General features: G+C 36.0%; 1 protein-coding gene across 4 annotated transcripts; it reads left to right on the plus strand.

The window, feature by feature from the left end:
* Positions 1-935: 935 nt before the first annotated feature.
* kctd17 (potassium channel tetramerization domain containing 17) lies at positions 936-20,207 on the plus strand. 4 transcript variants are annotated; one of them, XM_058794148.1, is made up of 7 exons: positions 936-1,452; positions 7,223-7,331; positions 8,067-8,158; positions 8,457-8,603; positions 12,552-12,677; positions 12,956-13,090; positions 14,587-20,207. In XM_058794148.1, exons 1-6 carry the CDS (start codon positions 967-969, stop codon positions 13,064-13,066), a joined length of 1,071 nt encoding a protein of 356 aa, XP_058650131.1. In that variant the 5' UTR covers positions 936-966; the 3' UTR covers positions 13,067-13,090; positions 14,587-20,207. The 4 variants fall into 4 exon arrangements, with proteins under 4 accessions (XP_058650131.1, XP_058650132.1, XP_058650133.1 ...); XM_058794149.1 differs by having other exon boundaries at positions 8,457-8,555; positions 14,587-20,206; XM_058794150.1 differs by lacking the exon at positions 12,956-13,090.
* Positions 20,208-20,239: the final 32 nt, after the last annotated feature.

Here is a 20,239-nt window from a genome sequence, read left to right on the forward strand (position 1 = left end):
TATCTTGAACGAAAATTTTACGGGTTTGGAACGACATGGGGGTAAGTAATTAATGACAAAATTTTCATTTTGGGGTGGAGTAAATCCCCTGATGACAGATTTGTTTATTACAAACACAGAGCTTTTAATTTAACAACACATTAATTGGAGATGGACTGGTGTTGTGTGGATTACTTGTAGATAATTGTTATGTATTCATCAGCTGTTTGGACTCATTCTGACGGCACCCATTTACTGCAGAGGATCCACTGGTGAGCAAGTGACATAACTAAATTCTTAAACATTTTCACCAAATTTTTAAATTATAAATTAGGCCTATATTAAAGTATTGTAAATGTTATGTTATTTATATAAATATTTTCTCTCTTTGCAAGCTTAATAATTTGTAACTAGTACAGACTGAATAAATGTTGAATTTACAATAATTTAATTTTATTGTGTTAATTATATTGAGGGGTCAAACGTATGAAACCATTAGTAAAAAGGCTTAAAGTGATTAAATATTAATAATCCACTTTAATATTCCAATTAGTGGTCTATCACATTGGCTCACAAGGCCAGTTTTAAAGCTTTTTTCTTTGACTCCCCCAATCTTGAATATTTCGTTATAGCCTCGTTACAGATTATATTATCAGCACAACAAATTGAGTTAAACGGTATTTGACTTGTTCCACTTTTGCTTTAACAGCAGCACTCGATCTGCATCAACAAGCCTACTTAAGTTTGTGTAAAACCTGACAATCCTTTAATCAGAATAATTTGAGAATATACCAAAGAGCAAGTCGATTAATGCCCTAGACATAGTGCAGAGTCTTAAATATCCATTGCTGTTATTAATGCATAAATACATCCAGCATCCTAGAATCTGCGCAGGTTTCTGCGTCAAAAGTGCATCAACGGGCAAGTGGGCGGGACTAACACAACGCAGGATACGAGCCAATCAACTGCCGCGCTTATTCTACTTCGATGATACGAACAAAACCGGCAGTACGCCTCTTCACCGCTTCACCGCGGGAGACAGAACGGCACCAGAACAGCATCCGAGCCGCACCGACAGCCCGCTTACACACCGCCCGCCAGCCTCACTGTCGTTCCCTAATGGCAACGGAGGACAAAGGAAAAACGGCGGCGCCTCAGGCTTTACCGGAAACGGGATCCCTCTCAGCAACGCACAGCAATCTGAACAATAATAACAACAACAATAATAACAACAAAGACAACGAGGGAAGCGAAGGAGCCACAACAGCCACATCTACTGCTGTTGAATCCGGCGGGGCTGAAAATATCATAGGAAACGGTTCAGCTGTTAATACTGCCGGAGGCAATAACGGTAAATGGGTCCGTCTCAACGTCGGGGGGACGGTGTTTCTAACGACACGACAAACGCTGCTAAAGGAGCAGACTTCGTTTCTGTACCGACTGTGTCAGCAGCAGGACTTGCATTCTGACACGGTAAGACAGCAGTGAGTGATCGTGTATGACTGTGTTTTAATGATGCAGCGGGGGTCTTCAGTCAGATGGATGCGCACGTGCTGCGCTGCTTAATAATGCGGACCCCGGTGTTTGTGCAGTCGAGCTGCGTCGCAGTTATGAGCCAGAAATATCCATATTTTACTCTGAGATGCCTTTATCAGATAATGTGGCCCACCTGAAGCTGATTTCGCACAGAGGGAAGTTCTTATCAGCACACAATTAATGGGTTAAATCTCACGAAATTATATTTTACATGTAGATAATTTATCGTATTTTAATAATGATTACTTTTATTATTATTGACTATATACTTGTATAATAATCAAAGATTTAATAATAATAATAATGAAACCATGTTTAACTTTTTAATTTTAAGACTACAATTTTTGTTTTATCAGAATATTTTAAAGATAATAATTTATGTAATATTTTATTTGTATATTAAGGTTTTTTCTAGATATTATATTGATTAAATTGTCGGGATAACAAAACAGTCAATTAAGCATGTAAATCAGGAACTGTCAAAAAATGTAAAAAAAAAAAAAAAAAAAAAAATATATATATATATATATATATATATATATATATATATATATATATATATATATATATATATATATATATATATAAGAAATTCAAAATTAACATTCTATCATTTACCCACCCTCATGTCACACCAAACCTGTATGCATTTCTTTCTTCTGTGGAGCACAAAAGAAGATATTTTAAAGAACGTTGGCGACCAAACAACATTGGAGCCCTTTGACGTCCATTGTTTAGACACATTTCCTCAAATATCTTTTTCTATGTTCCACAGAAGAAAGTAAGTCATACAGGTTTGGAACAACATGAGGGTGAGTAAATAATGACAGAATTTTCATTTTTGGGCTGAGTATATCTTTAATGTTAGGAGGATACTTGTTGTAAAATGACCAAAGTGAAATGAGGCCTATGATAATCCAAATAAAGCACCCGTATCTTATAGAACTGATCTGTCAGAATGTAGAGCACATGCCAGGAGTTCCAGTGGGACCAAAGCAAATATCACCATACGCCAACTCTTGTGTGAAGGGGGTCTTATCACCGACCCTCTGCAATAAAATGTTTTCTTCTGGCAGCAAAGGTTAATATATTACATAATTTCCTGTTGGCAGATGTCTTTGTGTCTGCTTTGGAAGGCCCAAATCTAATAAACCTTGGATGCCAAATATAATTTTTCAATATTTCCAATACCTAAAACCTGCAGTAAGGTACCTATTTCTGTTTTACATTTTTCCTTTTTTTGCTTTGCGATTTTGGGGTGAAATATTGTGAGCTTTGCGCATATACAGTATGCTATTTTATAGCTCCCATTTACTCTTTTAATCGTACAGCACTAAGGCATACAAAAAGTATTTGACTTAACAGATGGTACTCTGCGTTCACAGTATCCACCCCCTCCCAAGCTATCCTCTTATATTCCCTCTTATTCCACACTTAAAGTACCTCCATCCCCACAGTAAGTGATGAGGCACAGACGATCTCCCATCACAGCTCAGTTATTACTGGCCACTGCGGTGTTTTGTGCTCTCTCACTGCTCATGTCACTCTTCTAATGAGATTAGAGTCATGGCACCTTGAAGACTCCCAGCCCTCTGCACAAAAATATCTATGGAGGCCTCTCTGTTCTATTTAAAGAGTTTAAGTTTTTAGAATTATTGTGTTGAGCCAGAAATTTTTTTTGTAATTAAGAAATTCTAACTGGAAATTCTGTCATGATTTTCTCACCCTTGTGTCGTTCCAAAACAGAATGACTTTATTTTTTCTATAGAACATTAAAGAAGATATTTTGAAGAATGTTGGTAACCAACGGTTTTGGTTCCCATTGTCTTCCTTTTTTTTTTTTACAATGGAAGTCAGTGGGAAAGAAACTGTTTGGTTACTATCGTTCTTCAAAATATATTCTTTTATGTTCCACAGAAGAAAGAAAGTCTCATGATTTTGGAATGAAATGAGGGTGAGTAAATGTTGACAGATTTTTCATTTCTGGGTGGACTACCCCTTTAAGATGTGTCTTACTTTTTTTGTCATGAGGAGGTATTGACTATTATTACAGTGAATATTATTAGGTAGTTTCTCTACATCTTGAATGAGAATGTGTTTGTAACATAAGCCAGAATTGATGAAGTTCAAATAGTTTTTTCCTGGTTTTTTTATAGCATGCTGTGAGGCTTTACATGGCACAGGTTATTATGCAGTTCTGTTTTGAAATTAATAAGCTCTTTGTTTGCCTACCAGGTATTTCCCATGGGATGCAGATAGTTCCCCATCGGGACCTGGTTCTTATACTTCCTTGTGCAACTGCAGTGCAGTTAAATGTTAACGCAAGATGAGCACGGATAGGTGAATTTGAAATTAGACGGCTGAATTCTGTGCATTTAAGGCATACACAGTAGTATCATGTGTAAAATCCCATGTGCGTTCTCTTGTTCTTGTGAAATCCCGAGCGGGGGGACAGCTTGACTCCTCTGAGTCACTGCAGTAGTCATGCGCAGGTGTTGTCATGCCTGCTGTCAAGTCTAGTCATGTCTAATGTGAGGCTGTCTGCTGCACTTGCTGTTTCGAAAATGGGATTTTTGTGTGTGCGTGTGCATGTGCAAATGATGTTCTGTGCTACTTTTGTCTGAGATTTTATGGAGCTAATGGAAATATTTTGATGCTTTTTCAACTCTGTATGTGATGATTTGTTTGGTGTATGCTGTTTGTATCCATTTCGTGAATCTAGAGTGAGTCACATGCAAGGTCCAATATTAATGGAAGGAGAAATATGAAAATTTACCGGGCATTCATATTTCATATTGGCCATGCAACTGTATTTTACATTATTTATTTTAAACTATACAATACTGTTCAATAATAATAATAAATAATAATACTTTTATTTAGCAAGGTCACATTAAATTAATCAAAAATGACAGTAAAGATATTTATAATTTTACAAAAGATTTCTATTTCAAAACATTTATCTATTCATCTATTTCTATTCATCTAAGAAGCCACAAAAATATTAACTATCTAATATTAACTACCTAAGTAAGTGTCTAATTAACAACTGTTTTCAGCATTGATAATAACATTTAATATTTCTATAATAATATTCGATAATAATATTTCTTGAGCACCAATCAGTATATCAGAATGATTTCTGAAGGATCACATGACACTGAAGACTGGAGACTGGCTGCTGAAAATTCAGCTTAACCACAACAGAAATATATTGCCTTTCAAAATACGTTAAAATAAAAAACAATTATTTTAAATGGTAAAATGTCATTAAAATATTACAGTTTTTATTGTATTTTTGATCAAATACAGGTGCATCTCAATAAATTAGAATGTCATTTATTTCAGTAATTCAACTCAAATTGTGAAACTCGTGTATTAAATAAATTCAATGCACACAGACTGAAGTAATTTAAGTCTTTGGTTCTTTTAATTGTGATGATTTTGGCTCACATTTAACAAAAACCCACCAATTCACTATCTCAACAAATTAGAATATGGTGACATGCCAATCAGCTAATCAACTCAAAACACCTGCAAAGGTTTCCTGAACCTTCAAAATGGTCTCTCAGTTTGGTTCACTAGGCTACACAATCATGGGGAAGACTGCTGATCTGACAGTTGTCCAGAAGACAATCATTGACACCCTTCACAAGGAGGGTAAGCCACAAACATTCATTGCCAAAGAAGCTGGCTGTACACAGAGTGCTGTATCCGAGCATGTTAACAGAAAGTTGAGTGGAAGGAAAAAGTGTGGAGAAAAAGATGCACAACCAACCGAGAGAACCGCAGCCTTATGAGGATTGTCAAGCAAAATAGATTCAAGAATTTGGGTGAACTTCACAAGGAATGGACTGAGGCTGGGGTCAAGGCATCAAGAGCCACCACACACAGGCGTGTCAAGGAATTTGGCTACAGTTGTCGTATTCCTCTTGTTAAGCCACTCCTGAACCACAGACAACGTCAGAGGCGTCTTACCTGGGCTAAGGAGAAGAAGAACTGGACTGTTGCCCAGTGATCCAAAGTCCTCTTTTCAGATGAGAGCAAGTTTTGTATTTCATTTGGAAACCAAGGTCCTAGAGTCTGGAGGAAGGGTGGAGCAGCTCATAGCCCAAGTTGCTTGAAGTCCAGTGTTAAGTTTCCACACTCTGTGATGATTTGGGGTGCAATGTCATCTGCTGGTGTTGGTCCATTGTGTTTTGAAAACCAAAGTCACTGCACCCGTTTACCAAGAAATTTTGGAGCACTTCATGCTTCCTTCTGCTGACCAGCTTTTTAAAGATGCTGATTTCATTTTCCAGCAGGATTTGGCACCTGCCCACACTGCCAAAAGCACCAAAAGTTGGTTAAATGACCATGGTGTTGGTGTGCTTGACTGGCCAGCAAACTGGTATTGTCAAGAGGAAAATGAGAAACAAGAGACCAAAAAATGCAGATGAGCTGAAGGCCACTGTCAAAGAAACCTGGGCTTCCATACCACCTCAGCAGTGCCGCAAACTGATCACCTCCATGCCACGCCGAATTGAGGCAGTAATTAAAGCAAAAGGAGCCCCTACCAAGTATTGAGTACATATACAGTAAATGAACATACTTTCCAGAAGGCCAACAATTCACTAAAAATGTTTTTTTTATTGGTCTTATGAAGTATTCTAATTTGTTGAGAGATAGTGAATTGGTGGGTTTTTGTTAAATGTGAGCCAAAATCATCACAATTAAAAGAACCAAAGACTTAAACTACTTCAGTCTGTGTGCATTGAATTTATTTAATACACGAGTTTCACAATTTGAGTTGAATTACTGAAATAAATGAACTTTTCCACGACGTTCTAATTTATTGAGATGCACCTGTAAATGCAGCCTTGGTAAGCATAAGAGATAAGTACTTAACTTTTTTTTTTTTTTCTTGCCAAAGCCACTTTTACCTCTTTTTTGTGATTGGTGAGTGTTCATTTTCTTATAGGCTACATGATAAATAACTTTTTGTGTGGGTATGTTGTGAATCTGAAGTGAGTTATCTCATTTATGCTTTCTTCTTTCTCTATTATAGTGGTTTTATAACATTGCAGTGCCTCTTTTCAGTCTTGCCAACATCTTCCTCTTTCTTTTTACCTTTTTCACCCTTGTGTGCTTCTGTGCACTCCCTTTTTCTCTTGTTGCTCTTTGTGGGTTTTGAGTGCTCATGCCCTGGGCTCAGTTGTGTAATGTTCCCTGTAGGGCATGTTGTAGCCTACATGATGTCCTGCTCTTGCTAGAGCTGTGTTGAGCACTTAAGGAGAGGAGACCCTCAGCCATTCTGGGACAAATACTGCGGCCATGCTAATGTGACCTGTGTTCACTGCCACTTTCCACATGCCCTTTCCTTTAATGTGCATTTCTCTCTTGTGCCAAGTCACATTTTAACCCCCTGGGGTTATGTACTGTTCAGAGCATCCTGTACATCTGTTAAACAGCTTCAGCTCTGAGTCAGTGCTACATTTACATAGGGAATTTCCTAACAGTCGCCACATTATTAAATATGAACAATATCTAATATTAAATAGTAATTTTAATATTTAATAGTAAAATGTTAAATACATCATGATTAAACAATGTGAATTCATTTTTAAATAATATTAGGCCTACGTATTTGATGAAATGATATTTGTACATTTATATGGCACATAATGAAACATCTAATCATTGAGAGAGCTGTGATCTGTTTGTGTAGGATGAAACTGGTGCTTATGTGATTGACCGAGACCCTACCTATTTTGGTCCCATACTGAACTATCTGCGACATGGGAAGCTGGTTTATAACAAGGAGTTGGCAGAAGAAGGTCTGTTAATTCACTTTCTTAACTGTTATCCGTCTATGCATTTTTAAAATGCATTGCCTTATTTTAATATTATACTATAATATACATTTAATAACACATCATAACCAGGGATGCATTGGTACAATATGATCATCTTCGTTTTTTTCTATTTGTTGGTACTGTTATTTTATTAGCATTTATATACTATTATAGTATGTATTAATATTTTGAATTATTATTATTTTTTTTTTTTTTTTCAGTTTAGTATTTATTTTCAGTTTTAGTTTTTAGTCATTTTAGTACTTTCAGTTAGTTGCCATGAGAAAATTTCACATTTTCGATTAATTTAATGGGTATAGTTTACTATTTATATTTAATTTTATTACGGTTTTATTTCAAATGATGAAAATGTTTGTAGTACTTTTATTTAACAGCATTATTTGATTTAATTGTACATTCTCATTTCCCCTATTTTTTACATTTAGATTTCCTTTGTCTTCATCTAGTGCTCACTTTAAAAACGCTGTTGAATATAATATTTAGCAAATCTCAAAATAAATGTTTTTATACTGTACATTCATTTAGGCATCACTACATTATAATTTGTTGAATTTACAGCAATTCATTTTAGTTTTTAGTGTTTTATTTTTAATTTATTTGGAATTTCAATATTGGAGCAAATCTAGTCGAAGCAACATATAACTGTAACCAAATCCAAGTTCAGTTTTTAAAAGTAAAGTGTGTCTGTGCCTTCAGGTGTCTTGGAGGAGGCAGAATTCTACAACATCACACCGCTGATTAAATTAATCAAAGAGAGGATTCTTGAGCGAGACTCCAAGGCCACACAGGTAATGAGCAGGGCCTTTATCATGCCTCCACGTAGCTTCGCTTTATAAAAAATAGCACTTTTTGTCATTAGTATCCATTTTTTCAGCTTCTTAACTTTCTCAGCACTGTATTTTTTTGTCCATCTCAGCTTCTACTGTACATTAATGACTGTATTTGCGTGCTTATGCAACAGCTGTCGGTTTCCCGCCCACTCTTGCTTTTCTTTCCGTACTTGCCTTTTGGCATCATCCTCTGCTTCCCACAACATTCCTTTTTTACACTTCACCAGTCTTCACCCTCTCTCTGCCTCTCATACAGCAGGTACCACCAAAACACGTGTACCGGGTGTTGCAGTGTCAGGAAGAGGAGCTGACCCAGATGGTGTCCACCATGTCGGACGGCTGGAAGTTTGAGCAGGTCAGCGTGCGCGCCTGCCGAAAACCCCGCCCCGGACTGCTCTGGACTGTGGGTTGGACTGACACTGAGTCGATTTCCCTTCCCCTGATCCTAATGCTCCCAGTGTCCAATTCTCCCCTCAGATTCAGAGTCCAGTAATGTAGCTAAAGTGTGAAATTAAACTTTTTGACATTTGCATTCAACTGGATTTTATATGGTCAGTTGCACCAAACCCTCTTTTTTTGTAAAATGACAAATTATATGATATTATTCCGGATTTGTCAGTATGTAGTTTTGCATATCCCTACTGATATTGTGCACATAAGAGAGGAGAAAAACTACATATTTTGAAGTAAAAAGGCTGATTTATCTTCCACCATATACCAATCAGATGTGTTTCTTAAAGGGACAGTTCACCCAAAAATGAAAATTGTCATTTTACTCGGCGTCATGCCATTCCAATCCTGTATGCATTTCTTTTTTCTGTGAAAGACAAAAGAACTTTTGTGGAACATTTGTAACCGAACAACATTGATGCCTATTTCCATTGCATGAACAAAATCAAAATCTTTTGTTCTACACAGAAGATATAAAGTCATTCAGGTTTGGAACGACATGGGCTTGAGTAAATGATGACAGAATGTTAATTTTTGGCTGAACTATCCATTTAAACTTTCAATGCAGTGCTCATGGTGTGAGACACTAAAAAACAGCATGAGACATGATGCAACATCCAAAAACATCCATCTGATTTTGCTGAGTTAGATGTGTTCCTAGGTCAACATATTTTCTTGACCCTGGAGCAACATTTTAATCCATAAATTTTAGTCTTGACCATATCCCTACACCTAAACCTAACCTTAACCATGAGTAATCCCTAAAATCTGAGGAAATGATAGATGAATGACGCTGATGTACAAGCACCAAACACTGATTGTAAGCCTAAACTTCACAAAAACTATAAACTGGCTCTTCAAATCTGATTGGTTAATCACAATGTTGTTCCAGGGTCAATAAAGATGTTGATCCAGGAACATGTCGCACTTGGTAAAATCAGGTTCTGCTCATATGTACATGGTGAGCGTGATTTCACCAAGTACAGCATGTTCCTGGATCAACATCCTTGTTGACCCTGGAACAACATTGTGATTAACCAATCAGATTTGAAGAGCCAGTTTATAGTTTTTGTGAAGTTTGAGATATAACTTTTCAGGAAATATCTGTTTTAGGCTTACGATCAGGGTTAGGTGCTTCTACACCCTGGTTAATCAGCTATCATTTCCCACTGATTTCAGGAATAAATTATGGGTAGGGTTAGGTTTAGGGGTAGGGATTGGGTTAAGTCTATATTTTTGGACAGTAATGTTGATCCGGGATCAACAAAAGATGTTGATCCAGGAACATGTCTTACTTGGCAAAATCACAGCGACCATTTTGCAATAACAACCGGCTAGATGCAGTTACTTGCCACATAAGCAAATAATTAGATACGAAATATTGAATTAAGTTTAAATATTCGAACGAAAAGCTTCTGTGAAGAAAGCAGTTGCTAGTAAGTGGCAAGGATACGGTGCCGTCATACCACTTATTGCACAACATTACACCACATAAATAATTAAGGCAATAAAATATATTGATCTAAGACTAAACCCTTTTAAAATCTTACCAGTTTGTTAGTTATCTTATAGGGATGTGCACGAGTACTCGATTAATCGATTACTCGAACGCATCAGCCACGATCGAGCATGAAAAGGATGATCGATTGGCTCTAAAAATGCTTTTTTTTTTTAAATTAAACTACTTTCATTCTTTCTGATTGGTTATGCTGGTATTTGGGCGGTAGTCTGATATTTGATTGGTTATGGCTGTGAGAAGTTGCGGTCTAGAGACAAGACTGGAGCACAGAGCGAATATGGCTTCAAAAGCGCGCAGCGATGTCTGGCAGCACTTTGAAAAACTTGACGAAAAAAACTGTCAAGTGTAAGATGTGCAGCGCCACACTCGTCTACAACTCCACAACGAGTTCGATGCGTTACCATCTTGCACATAAACACAAAAAAGCAGATGATGCCGATGCCACTACCAGCAGTCAGACGAGCATAAGAGATTTCACCATCAGACAGAAATGCGACACAGGCAGGGCAGAGAAGATGACACAGCTAGCAGAAATGACAGCAGAAGACTTGCTGCCTATTAGTTTTGTTGAAGGTTTTAAACGTTTAATGAATTACGTTGAGCCCCACTATACTGTCCCATCGCGCAAAACGGTCACTGCAAGGATTGATGCTCTATACGAAAAATGCGCTTGTTCACTAAAAGACAGTCTGTCGAAGCCAGTGCGGGTGGCTATAACGACTCGTGGACCTCGCTAACCACTGAATCGTATATGACGCTAACCTGTCATTACATAAATTAATGGAAAATTCACAGCGCAGTATTAGAGACGCGAGGTTTCGAGGAAAGACACACAGCTGTGAACATTGCCAACTACCTGAAAGACCGCCGGTCTAATTGTAAATAGACTCCGCACTCGGCTTTCATCTGAGCACGTAGGCCGACTGATCTTTTTGGATAAAAATATGTAGTCCTTATGTTAAGTTTTATTAGCCATGCATGGTAAAATATTCAGGCTGTTTTTGTTTTAAGTTTTAAGCAGCATAGTTAAATTATGCCGGCTTTATTTTATTTACCTTTACCGACTGATCATTTTGAAAGAAATGTTATGTTACCTAATCTTTAAGTTTTATAGCTGTGGTAAAAATATTCAGGCTATTTTTATTTTAAGTTTACGCAGCCAAATTATGCTGGCTTCTAATTTTCGTTAGGCTATGGGCTACTTAACAGTCGTTTGGTGAAGTTGTATTAAAGTATTAAACTTTATTTTTGCGAACCTTTTCCAAAAAAACTTTTTTGATCCACAGCTGTTGTGATGCTGCTGAAGTAAAATATTGTTTTGTTAAAAATAACAGTTGAATAAAATAACTGAAAAGCAGAGTAACGAGTGTTTTATTTGTTTTCTAAAACATAGAAAAAGGTAGGTTATCTTTTTAAAAACTGATCCAAAATATTTATACAAATAAGACACACATATTGATGGGGATAATACTGTAAAATAACTTTGTTTTTATTTTGCGGGGCTTCAGTTGCCGTTGTTTTAAAGTGCCCTGTATATACAATGCATCATGTAGAAAAAGCGCTTCAGCTTCACCTCACGCTGTTATTTCTTTTAAATGTTTACTGTATTAACCACTATTGATGGTGATTTTTAATAATCTGTGTTAATTTAATTATTTTCTGAATCCTGTCATAGTTTTATCAACAACGTTTTTAACAGGGCTTTAATTAAAATATTTTAATTGTTGCTATGATGCACACGCCCCGCCCCTTGCTTAAGCTCCACCCCCGATTAATCGAGTACTCGTTTCTCAAACCTGTGGATTACAGTGTGCAAAACAATCTTTGCAAAATGGCAGAAGCTTCGTTTGTATGAAACGAGAGAGTGAGTCCGCAATACCAGGATGACATAATTAAATATTTTGGACGCATAATATTGAATTGAGTTTCAGGATTTTATTAGCTAACCAAACACAAAGCTTCCACCAAGAAATGATGTTCCCAGCAAGCGAATAGCGATGACTGCAGTTACCTGGATGAGCCTGTTTTATTAGCCTTAATAACGCAACTGACCACACTATCAGCACTATCAACACACTAAACTTCTCTCTGAGAAGTTGTCTACTAATTATTTTGCTTTAAAGCACAGCCATAAAAAACATTGGAGCTAAATCTAACTCAAAAGAAAATAGGTAAAACTCATCAATAGACTAGTCAGTTGGTGGAAGACTAACTAAAGGTTGACCAACCTGACCTATCTCTAATGAAAGCAATGAAGATGTTTTTGGTACAGCTGACCATCTTGATGTTTTCCTTTATTTCCTCACCCCTTTCCTCTCATAATGTATGTGTCATAATGAAAGACCTCTCTCTCTCTTTCTTGGCTGTTCTTTCCTTTTCAAGATGGTGAACATTGGCTCATCTTACAGCTACGGAACAGAGGACCAGGCTGAATTTCTCTGTGTGGTGTCAAAAGAGTTGCATACCTCGGGTGGAGGTTTGGGGACAGAGCAGAGCCACAAGACTAAGGTTGGAGCACCTACAGACAAATAAACTCATTTTCTGCTCTCTGTGCCACCTCACAAACTGTAAAGCACAGTGACTCATTCCTCAAAAACATGCATACAACCTACAAAATCTGCATCTCTTCACCTCATTCCACATCAATAGCCTTGATATCCATTCGCACACCGACTCTTCACATATTCATAAATCTTTTTCATTTTTTTTTTTGCTATGCCATCATCTGTTGTGCTGCGATCCCTCCGGTTTCTGTTCACCCTGTTGTCCACTCATAACACAACTAGACCTCGGACACACAGGAGGAAGATGGAGCGAGGGAGGAAGAGGAGGAGGAGGATGAGGAGGAGGAAGTGGGAGAGAGAAATGCCACCCCCAATGAGTGGATTAGAGATTAGCAGAAACTTGTGTCAAAGGAATTGGTGAGGAAATCCCGTCATGTTGGTTGTATTAGTGATAGATGTGCAAAATTTTAGTAGTCGGAGGGTTTCAGTAAATTGCATTTCAGTGCACCAAATTAAACGATCACAAAGAAACAACAATAGAACTATATTAAACTGGAAAAAAAGCCCTCTTATGTAAGTTTGTAGTTTTACTTGCCTTTTTTTGAGAACAGTGCACTGAAATGAAATACCCTTCACCTCCTAGCTACTCCCAAGCATGATTTTCCCTTGTAAGTAACTATTCATAAGAGTGCAGACAAACTATTGTGCACCTTGAATAAATTTAGCTTTAAAATGGGATTTTTAGCAAAGGTCATCAGACCAGAAATGATGACCGAATGACTCAACCGAATGACTCCTTAATTTTTAGCACAGCGTTTGTTCCATAAATTGCCATTGAGTCACTGCCATCTCCACCCATATCCACATCTTCAGCAAAAATTATCTTTGTATTACATGGAATATACAAGGAGGCATATTTCACACTGTACACTATTCATATCAGAAATTATTAGTAATTATTTCTGTAGACATACACTGCCGTTCAAAAGATTGGGGTCTTTTTTTTGTTTGTTTTTGAAGTTGTTTTTCAAGTCTCTTAATCAAGAATACAGCAAAAACAGCCCTTTTTTTCAAATATTATTACAATTTAAAATAGCTGCTTTAAACGGATTATGAAATTGAGAATCAAGATTTTTTACAAATATAAGAGATTACTCTTCAATGAAAACATAATGCAAGTTTGTATACTGAAAAGTAAGCAAGCAAAAATAATTACTACACTGAAACAGACTGTTGCAATTGCTGCACTGTTTTGATTTCCTGACTCTGGATCTGATTTGGGCTCAAATATTTACGGCTCTATCACAGCCCTTGCCATCTCGAGTTTCAAAACACACAACATGCTGTAAAAGTGGGCATGGATATGGTGTGACGAAGTTAGCCAATCACAGCCTTTGGCTTTTACTTCTGTTTCAGCAAGGTGTTTTTCACAGAGTAAAAATGAGGATTTTTACAAATATTAGACCTTTTTGGCTCAAAAAAAACTTTGTAAACTTTATGAACTAACCTTTATTTCATGAACCTTTAGTAAATTTTAAAATGTAATTTATTCCTGTGTTGTGAAGCAGTTTTCAGCAGCCATTACTCCAGTCTTCAGTGTCACATGATCCTTCAGAAATCTTTCTAATTTGCCGTTTTGGTGCTCAAACGTTTCTTATTATTTCTATTGAAAACAGCTGTGCTGCTAAATATTTTTGTGGATACTGTGATAGTTTTTTCAGGAGATACAGAACAGCATTTAGTTGAAATCTTTTGTAACACTATAAATGTCTTTGTCACTTTTGGTCAATTTGATGCATAATTTCTGAATATAAGATCATTCTTTTTTTTTTTTTTAAAGATCTTATTGACCACAAACACTTGAATGGTAGTGTATTTCTGCGTCTATAATGCCTTTTCCAACTCTCTTGCAGCTGTTCCAGATCCATGGGTCCCGGATGTAGGATACAAAGAATTTTATTTTTCTAGATACCCATTTTATCATGTGCTCATGATGCTGTTTTTATAGCCATACTTTTTTAGATTTGTTGACTTGAACAACGGGTATTAGCGGGAGATAAGAACTTCACATCCAGCAGCAAAAAATGTCATTGTTTTAAATTGAAATGTTCCTGAAAACAAAAGTCACTTAAGGTATTAAAAGAAAGACACAGTTACTTACAGTTACTATCTTAGTACATGGCCTGTTACCAAAGAGTGCAACCTAGTTATGGGATAAAACTTCAGTAAATATAATGCATTTAAACAAAAACTAAAGAATTTAGTCTGGTTTAGTCAGGAAATACATTGTCATCAATGATGGAAAGACAGTAATCATTTATGTAGTATTTAGGGTTTAGGTTTTGCACATTTACTGTTGTAGAAAAAGGGCGGCTCTGCTACATGAACAAGTCATGTCCTGTTCCATTTAGCATCAGCTTAGGGTAAAGTGCCAGCAGTGTCACCCTGGCAGACCACCAGCACTGCACTTTAGCCCCATTTACAGTCTGCGGCAGTTCATTTTGATAGTCGTTGGCGCCAACTAGAAGGTCAGGGTGTCATAGAGGTCACTGGGATATTGTGGTTCTGGTTGTGTTTGTATACCGTATATGGATTTTTAATAGGTTCTAGGCTCAGTTTACTTAAAATGAAGTTCAGATAATGTGCTGGAATATGATACTGTGTCACTTGCTAATGTGTTTTGTGTGAAGGCTAGATTTCTTTCAAAGGAACAAAGCCTGGCAATCAAAATCGTTCAAATCAACATGCCTCAATTCAACAAATGATCAAGCACCTTTTGCTCCCTTAGCATTCTTTGGGATTTTTATGTGCTGTGGGCTGGTTTGCATGCCTAAGCTTGTTTATTATTAAATATGCTTAAAAATTTTGCACAAATTTGTGAAGATACAGTGCCCCAAAAACATGTTTGGACACTTAAGCCACAGTTAAACATGGATGAATGTGATTGCATTATATAGCAAACCAAGTGGCTGATGGCTCAAGCACACTTTATAAGCAAAACATTTCAGAAAAGGAAGTTTATTAGAATTTTGTAGCTACTTTAATAGGACACCTATGTTAACCATGAGGAACTAGTTTCATATATCATATATCAGGGCACCAGACAAAAAAAAAAAATCATCAATTAAGGAGCCATTGATGTTGTACTGTAATACAGCAATAAGCCCCAAGAAGCCGAGTTTTACTGTGAATTTAGAACAGCTAAGGGGCGTTATTAGGTACGACACGGACCAGAGTGCCTAAAACCCTCTTAGCTGTTATAAATTCTCTGTAAACCACGGCCTCACGGGGCTTCTTGCTTTTATAAAACGGTTATTCCATATACGTAACAAGGTTTCACAAAATAAAACAAAGTAAATAAAATGTAATGATATTAATAAAAATATTCTTTCGCCAAACAATGTAGTTCCTCAGAAACTGTTGTGGTTGCAACAAAGTGGTTGCCGAGTAACATGCAGGAACAGAGAGGTGTATGTTTGTAGAGTAATTTACAACAGCTTAGAACATGGCTCAACCAATCAAAAAATCAATGATCGGAACTATCCGTTTTATAATCTTATGAAATAGCCTACCTTTTGATGTTCATTCATGTTTCGTACTATAGTAGTAAAGATAAAGATATGATGGGTTCACATGCTGCTTGACCTGAGGCACTAAAGCGATTGCTCGTGCCGCATTAAAGAGCGTTTGAATTTTGTTATGAATTAGGCAGAATTTTAAAGCTGATATTTATTAAAATGTAACAGAACTAGTGCTGTCAATCGATGAAAAAATTTAATTGCAAATTTAAAATTCTAGGATTTACCTGTAAATGTGTTGAAAAAGAAATGCATGAAACTAGTTTAAGGGAACAGAACCTTTCACACTTCCCCCAGGTATGAGACATAATCCTTATTATTCTTTTATCATTATTATTTTGTTTTTATTCAGCCATTATCAGCCTTTATACTGGCAATAAAACGTTTACCAAGCCATATCCCTTCAATCCCAGTATACATTTTCCCAACTATTATCAAAAGTATTTCTAAGTAAATACAACAAAACATTTCTTGCGACCTTACGTGAAGTATTATGACAAAATGCATTATGAAGAAGAATTGGACCTGTTCTGCAGGTGCATTAGAGCTAACATTAGCATCATGCTACATAAGACAATTTATGAGATTAATAGTACACTTTTACTCAGAACTCACTTCAAACCACCATCGAATGTTTGTAATAACTTCCTTTTACGATCATATGTGGAATTTGGTCGTTTACTGTTGTTAAAATGTTATTTATAGCCTTTTATATCGCTGTACAAATTAGCATAGATGTACACATTCACCTCAAGAAAATCACATACAAATATCCTATCGTAATCGTGTGTTTATTATCTTATATAATCTATAGTGGCTGTTGTCATGTTTATTTCTGCTGCTCTGCTGAAACTCACGTTGTTTGTGATGTTACCGCCTCTCTGTTCTTAAGTTGCCAGGGATACATTCCAAGTATAATACACATTAGTAAAAAGATCTATTTTCATTTTTATTTGTCTATATACACTTTGGGCGGCCGCGGTACATTATAAAAGTAGCCCAAAAAACCGCAACCCACAGCTCTGTAATTCTTTCCTGCGACTGTATTTTCAAAATAGCCCACTTGTGCCGTTGCCCTGGCAACACTGATTTGCTGTACCCTCATCACACAATGATAGATAACCTTCCGCGCTGCGATGACGGGAAGAAGTTGGGGTCAAACCTTATCAAACGATTAATTTGCACTAAAAAAATATTAACGCGTTACATTTTTTGGATTAATCGCACGTGTTAAAGTTGACACCCCTAAACAGAACACAAAGCTTATTGCGATTACTGGACGGCAAGTACACTACAAATAATATGAAGTTCACGCATCAACATAACACGGCATATAGACTAAAGATCTTGAGAAGCCATAGTATCGATTATAAACGATAATTGTCAATGATATTGCCAATATCCACATAGCTGACAGCTTTACCTGTTGTAGTTTGTTCAAGTTAGCAGGTGTGCCGTCAGCGCCGGTGTTCAGCAGAGATGAGGATGGTTTTTCCACTAAAACTTTGATGCGCATCATCTCAGTTTAACAACATAAAAGATGTCATCGCAAAACAATCAGGAAAAAAGGCATTACATGCAAATTTTTAAAGGGGTCATATGACGCGATTTCATGTTTTCCTTTGTCTTTGGAGTAGTGCTGTCAAACAATTAATCGCCTCCAAAATAAAAGATTTTGTTTACATGCATATATGTGTGTGTACTGTGTACATTTATTATGTGTATATATATAAATACACACACATGCATGTATATATTTAAGAAAAATGTTATGTTTATATTTTAAATATATTTATATATAATATAAATGATATCAATAAATATATACGTGTACATGTGTGTGTATTTATATATACACATAATAAATATACACAGTACACACACATATTGTGTAAACAAAAACTTTCATTTTGGATGCGATTAATCGCGATTAATCGTTTGACAGTACTACTTTGGAGTATTACAAGCTGTTCATGCACATATAAGATCCTTAAAGTCCCAAAGATCAAAGTCTCAAACCCAAAGAGATATTCTTTCTAAAATTTAAGACTCATCCACGCCCTCCTAAAATGCCTCATTCAAACAAGCCCACACGTATCTACTTCACTGTGTGGGAAGATTTGCATAACACTGCACAAATGTTTATGCGAAGAAGCCGTAACTGTTGTTCTCGCTGTAGTATTGTTGCAATCGCCGCCATGAAAGCAGATATTCCAAATATGGTAAGGGGCATAACATTTCCGTCACAAACTTAAGGTACTCGGCCAATCACAACACACTGGATAGTTGGCCAATCAGTGCTTTTCAGAACGATGAACTTTGTAAAAATCGATAGTTTCAGAAAGGCAGGGCAGAGAGGAGCAACAATAATATAAAGTTTGTGGAAAATAATGTGTTTTTTGAACCTTAAACTGCGTAAAAACACATTGCATTACACCAAATACACCAAATAATTTTCTTTTAAGCAACGTCATATGACCCCTTTAAATCATAGCATGTAAAGTCGCCAGTGGCGATCTCAGCAAAAATTTCACTCACAAATTAATATTTTTGGTCGCAGTCTGGAGCTCTGTATATACAGTATATATGCTAAAAATAGCATTGAGACCAGTCAATTAAAAATAAAGAAATGCTTTGTTCTGAGAAAAGGCCATGCTTCATTTGTTTGCAGATGCCACTTGGTTTGATATTTCCCATTTAATGCAGTAAAATTCATTTTTAAATGTGACTTAAGTGTTTAGAAACTATATTTGGATGGGTAAAAGGATTTTTTGTCATCATGTTTGATGACAGCATTATCATTGTCTTTTTGTAAACATTTAATCTGTTTGTAATCGCAACAAGACCTCTTATTATAACTACATTTATACAGAGGAAAGAGGTATTTGCAAACACAATTTAGTAGCTAGTGTTCGTTACTGGGTCAATCAATTCTTATTCTGTCCCCATTAGCTACTGCTATGTTCCAGAACTGTGAGCATAATTGTTTCTAGACACAGAATAGTGACAGAGAAGATATCAAACTCTAAATGTGTAGACTGATGTGGAAGCAGCAAATGTTTTAAAACACATATCTTACTAGTGTGTCAGTGCTGTACATTATAGTAATATCTTTAAATTTGTTCTGGTGTGTTGAACAAATCTTATCACTGCATTGAATTTAAGAAGTATGTTTTAGTTTTAAACTGTATCTTGTTTGTGTTAATAGCATCCTTTTATATGGCCTTTTTTATAATCATACTGTGCCATTCATCTGTATTTATTTTAGTCCAATAAATGTCAAGATTATGTTACTTGTCAGGGCACAGGTAATGTTATGGTTTATATTGAATTTTATTCTGTAGACACACAATGTTAATTTAATTTTTTATGCCTTTGTTACATGTATTTTACATTTTCCAGTCAAAAAATGTCAGTGTCATCAAAATGAAGTCTTTTTCTTTTCGCCCCGCTTTCTTTTGTTTTTGAAAAATGTTATATTTATGTGCATTGTTTATACCATACTTCCACTCTGAGCTCTCACATTATATTTATTTATTAAATATGGGATGTGTATTGGCTTATTAATTTATTTATTTTTCTTGGTGTTAAAATGAATTGAATTTTATTTATTTCATTTTTTTTATTTATACATGTATTTTAGATGTATAATTATGTACTTTAATTCATACATATTGCATAATTCATAAGTTTTGATTAGCATTGAAAGCACATCTGCCTGTTGAAACAAACCCCTCAAGTTAAGAAAATAATTATTAATGGCTTTGTGAACTTAAAGGGTTTTGTTGCAACGGGGCACAGACCCCTAGTAGTGTATGTATGCCAAAGAAAATTAGATTAATTTTTGTTTCTTCAGCTGAGAGAATATCTTTTAGCACAGAAAACAATCATGAATTAGATGTCCAAGCAGCATTGTTGTGTAAATAGTTATCAAAATGATTTCAATAAAGTTTAGAGTTTCTTTTTCAAAATTCATGTTTTCATGTTT

This window comes from Onychostoma macrolepis, chromosome 12 (assembly GCF_012432095.1).
Source record: "Onychostoma macrolepis isolate SWU-2019 chromosome 12, ASM1243209v1, whole genome shotgun sequence".
In the NCBI taxonomy this organism is placed as follows: domain Eukaryota; kingdom Metazoa; phylum Chordata; class Actinopteri; order Cypriniformes; family Cyprinidae; genus Onychostoma; species Onychostoma macrolepis.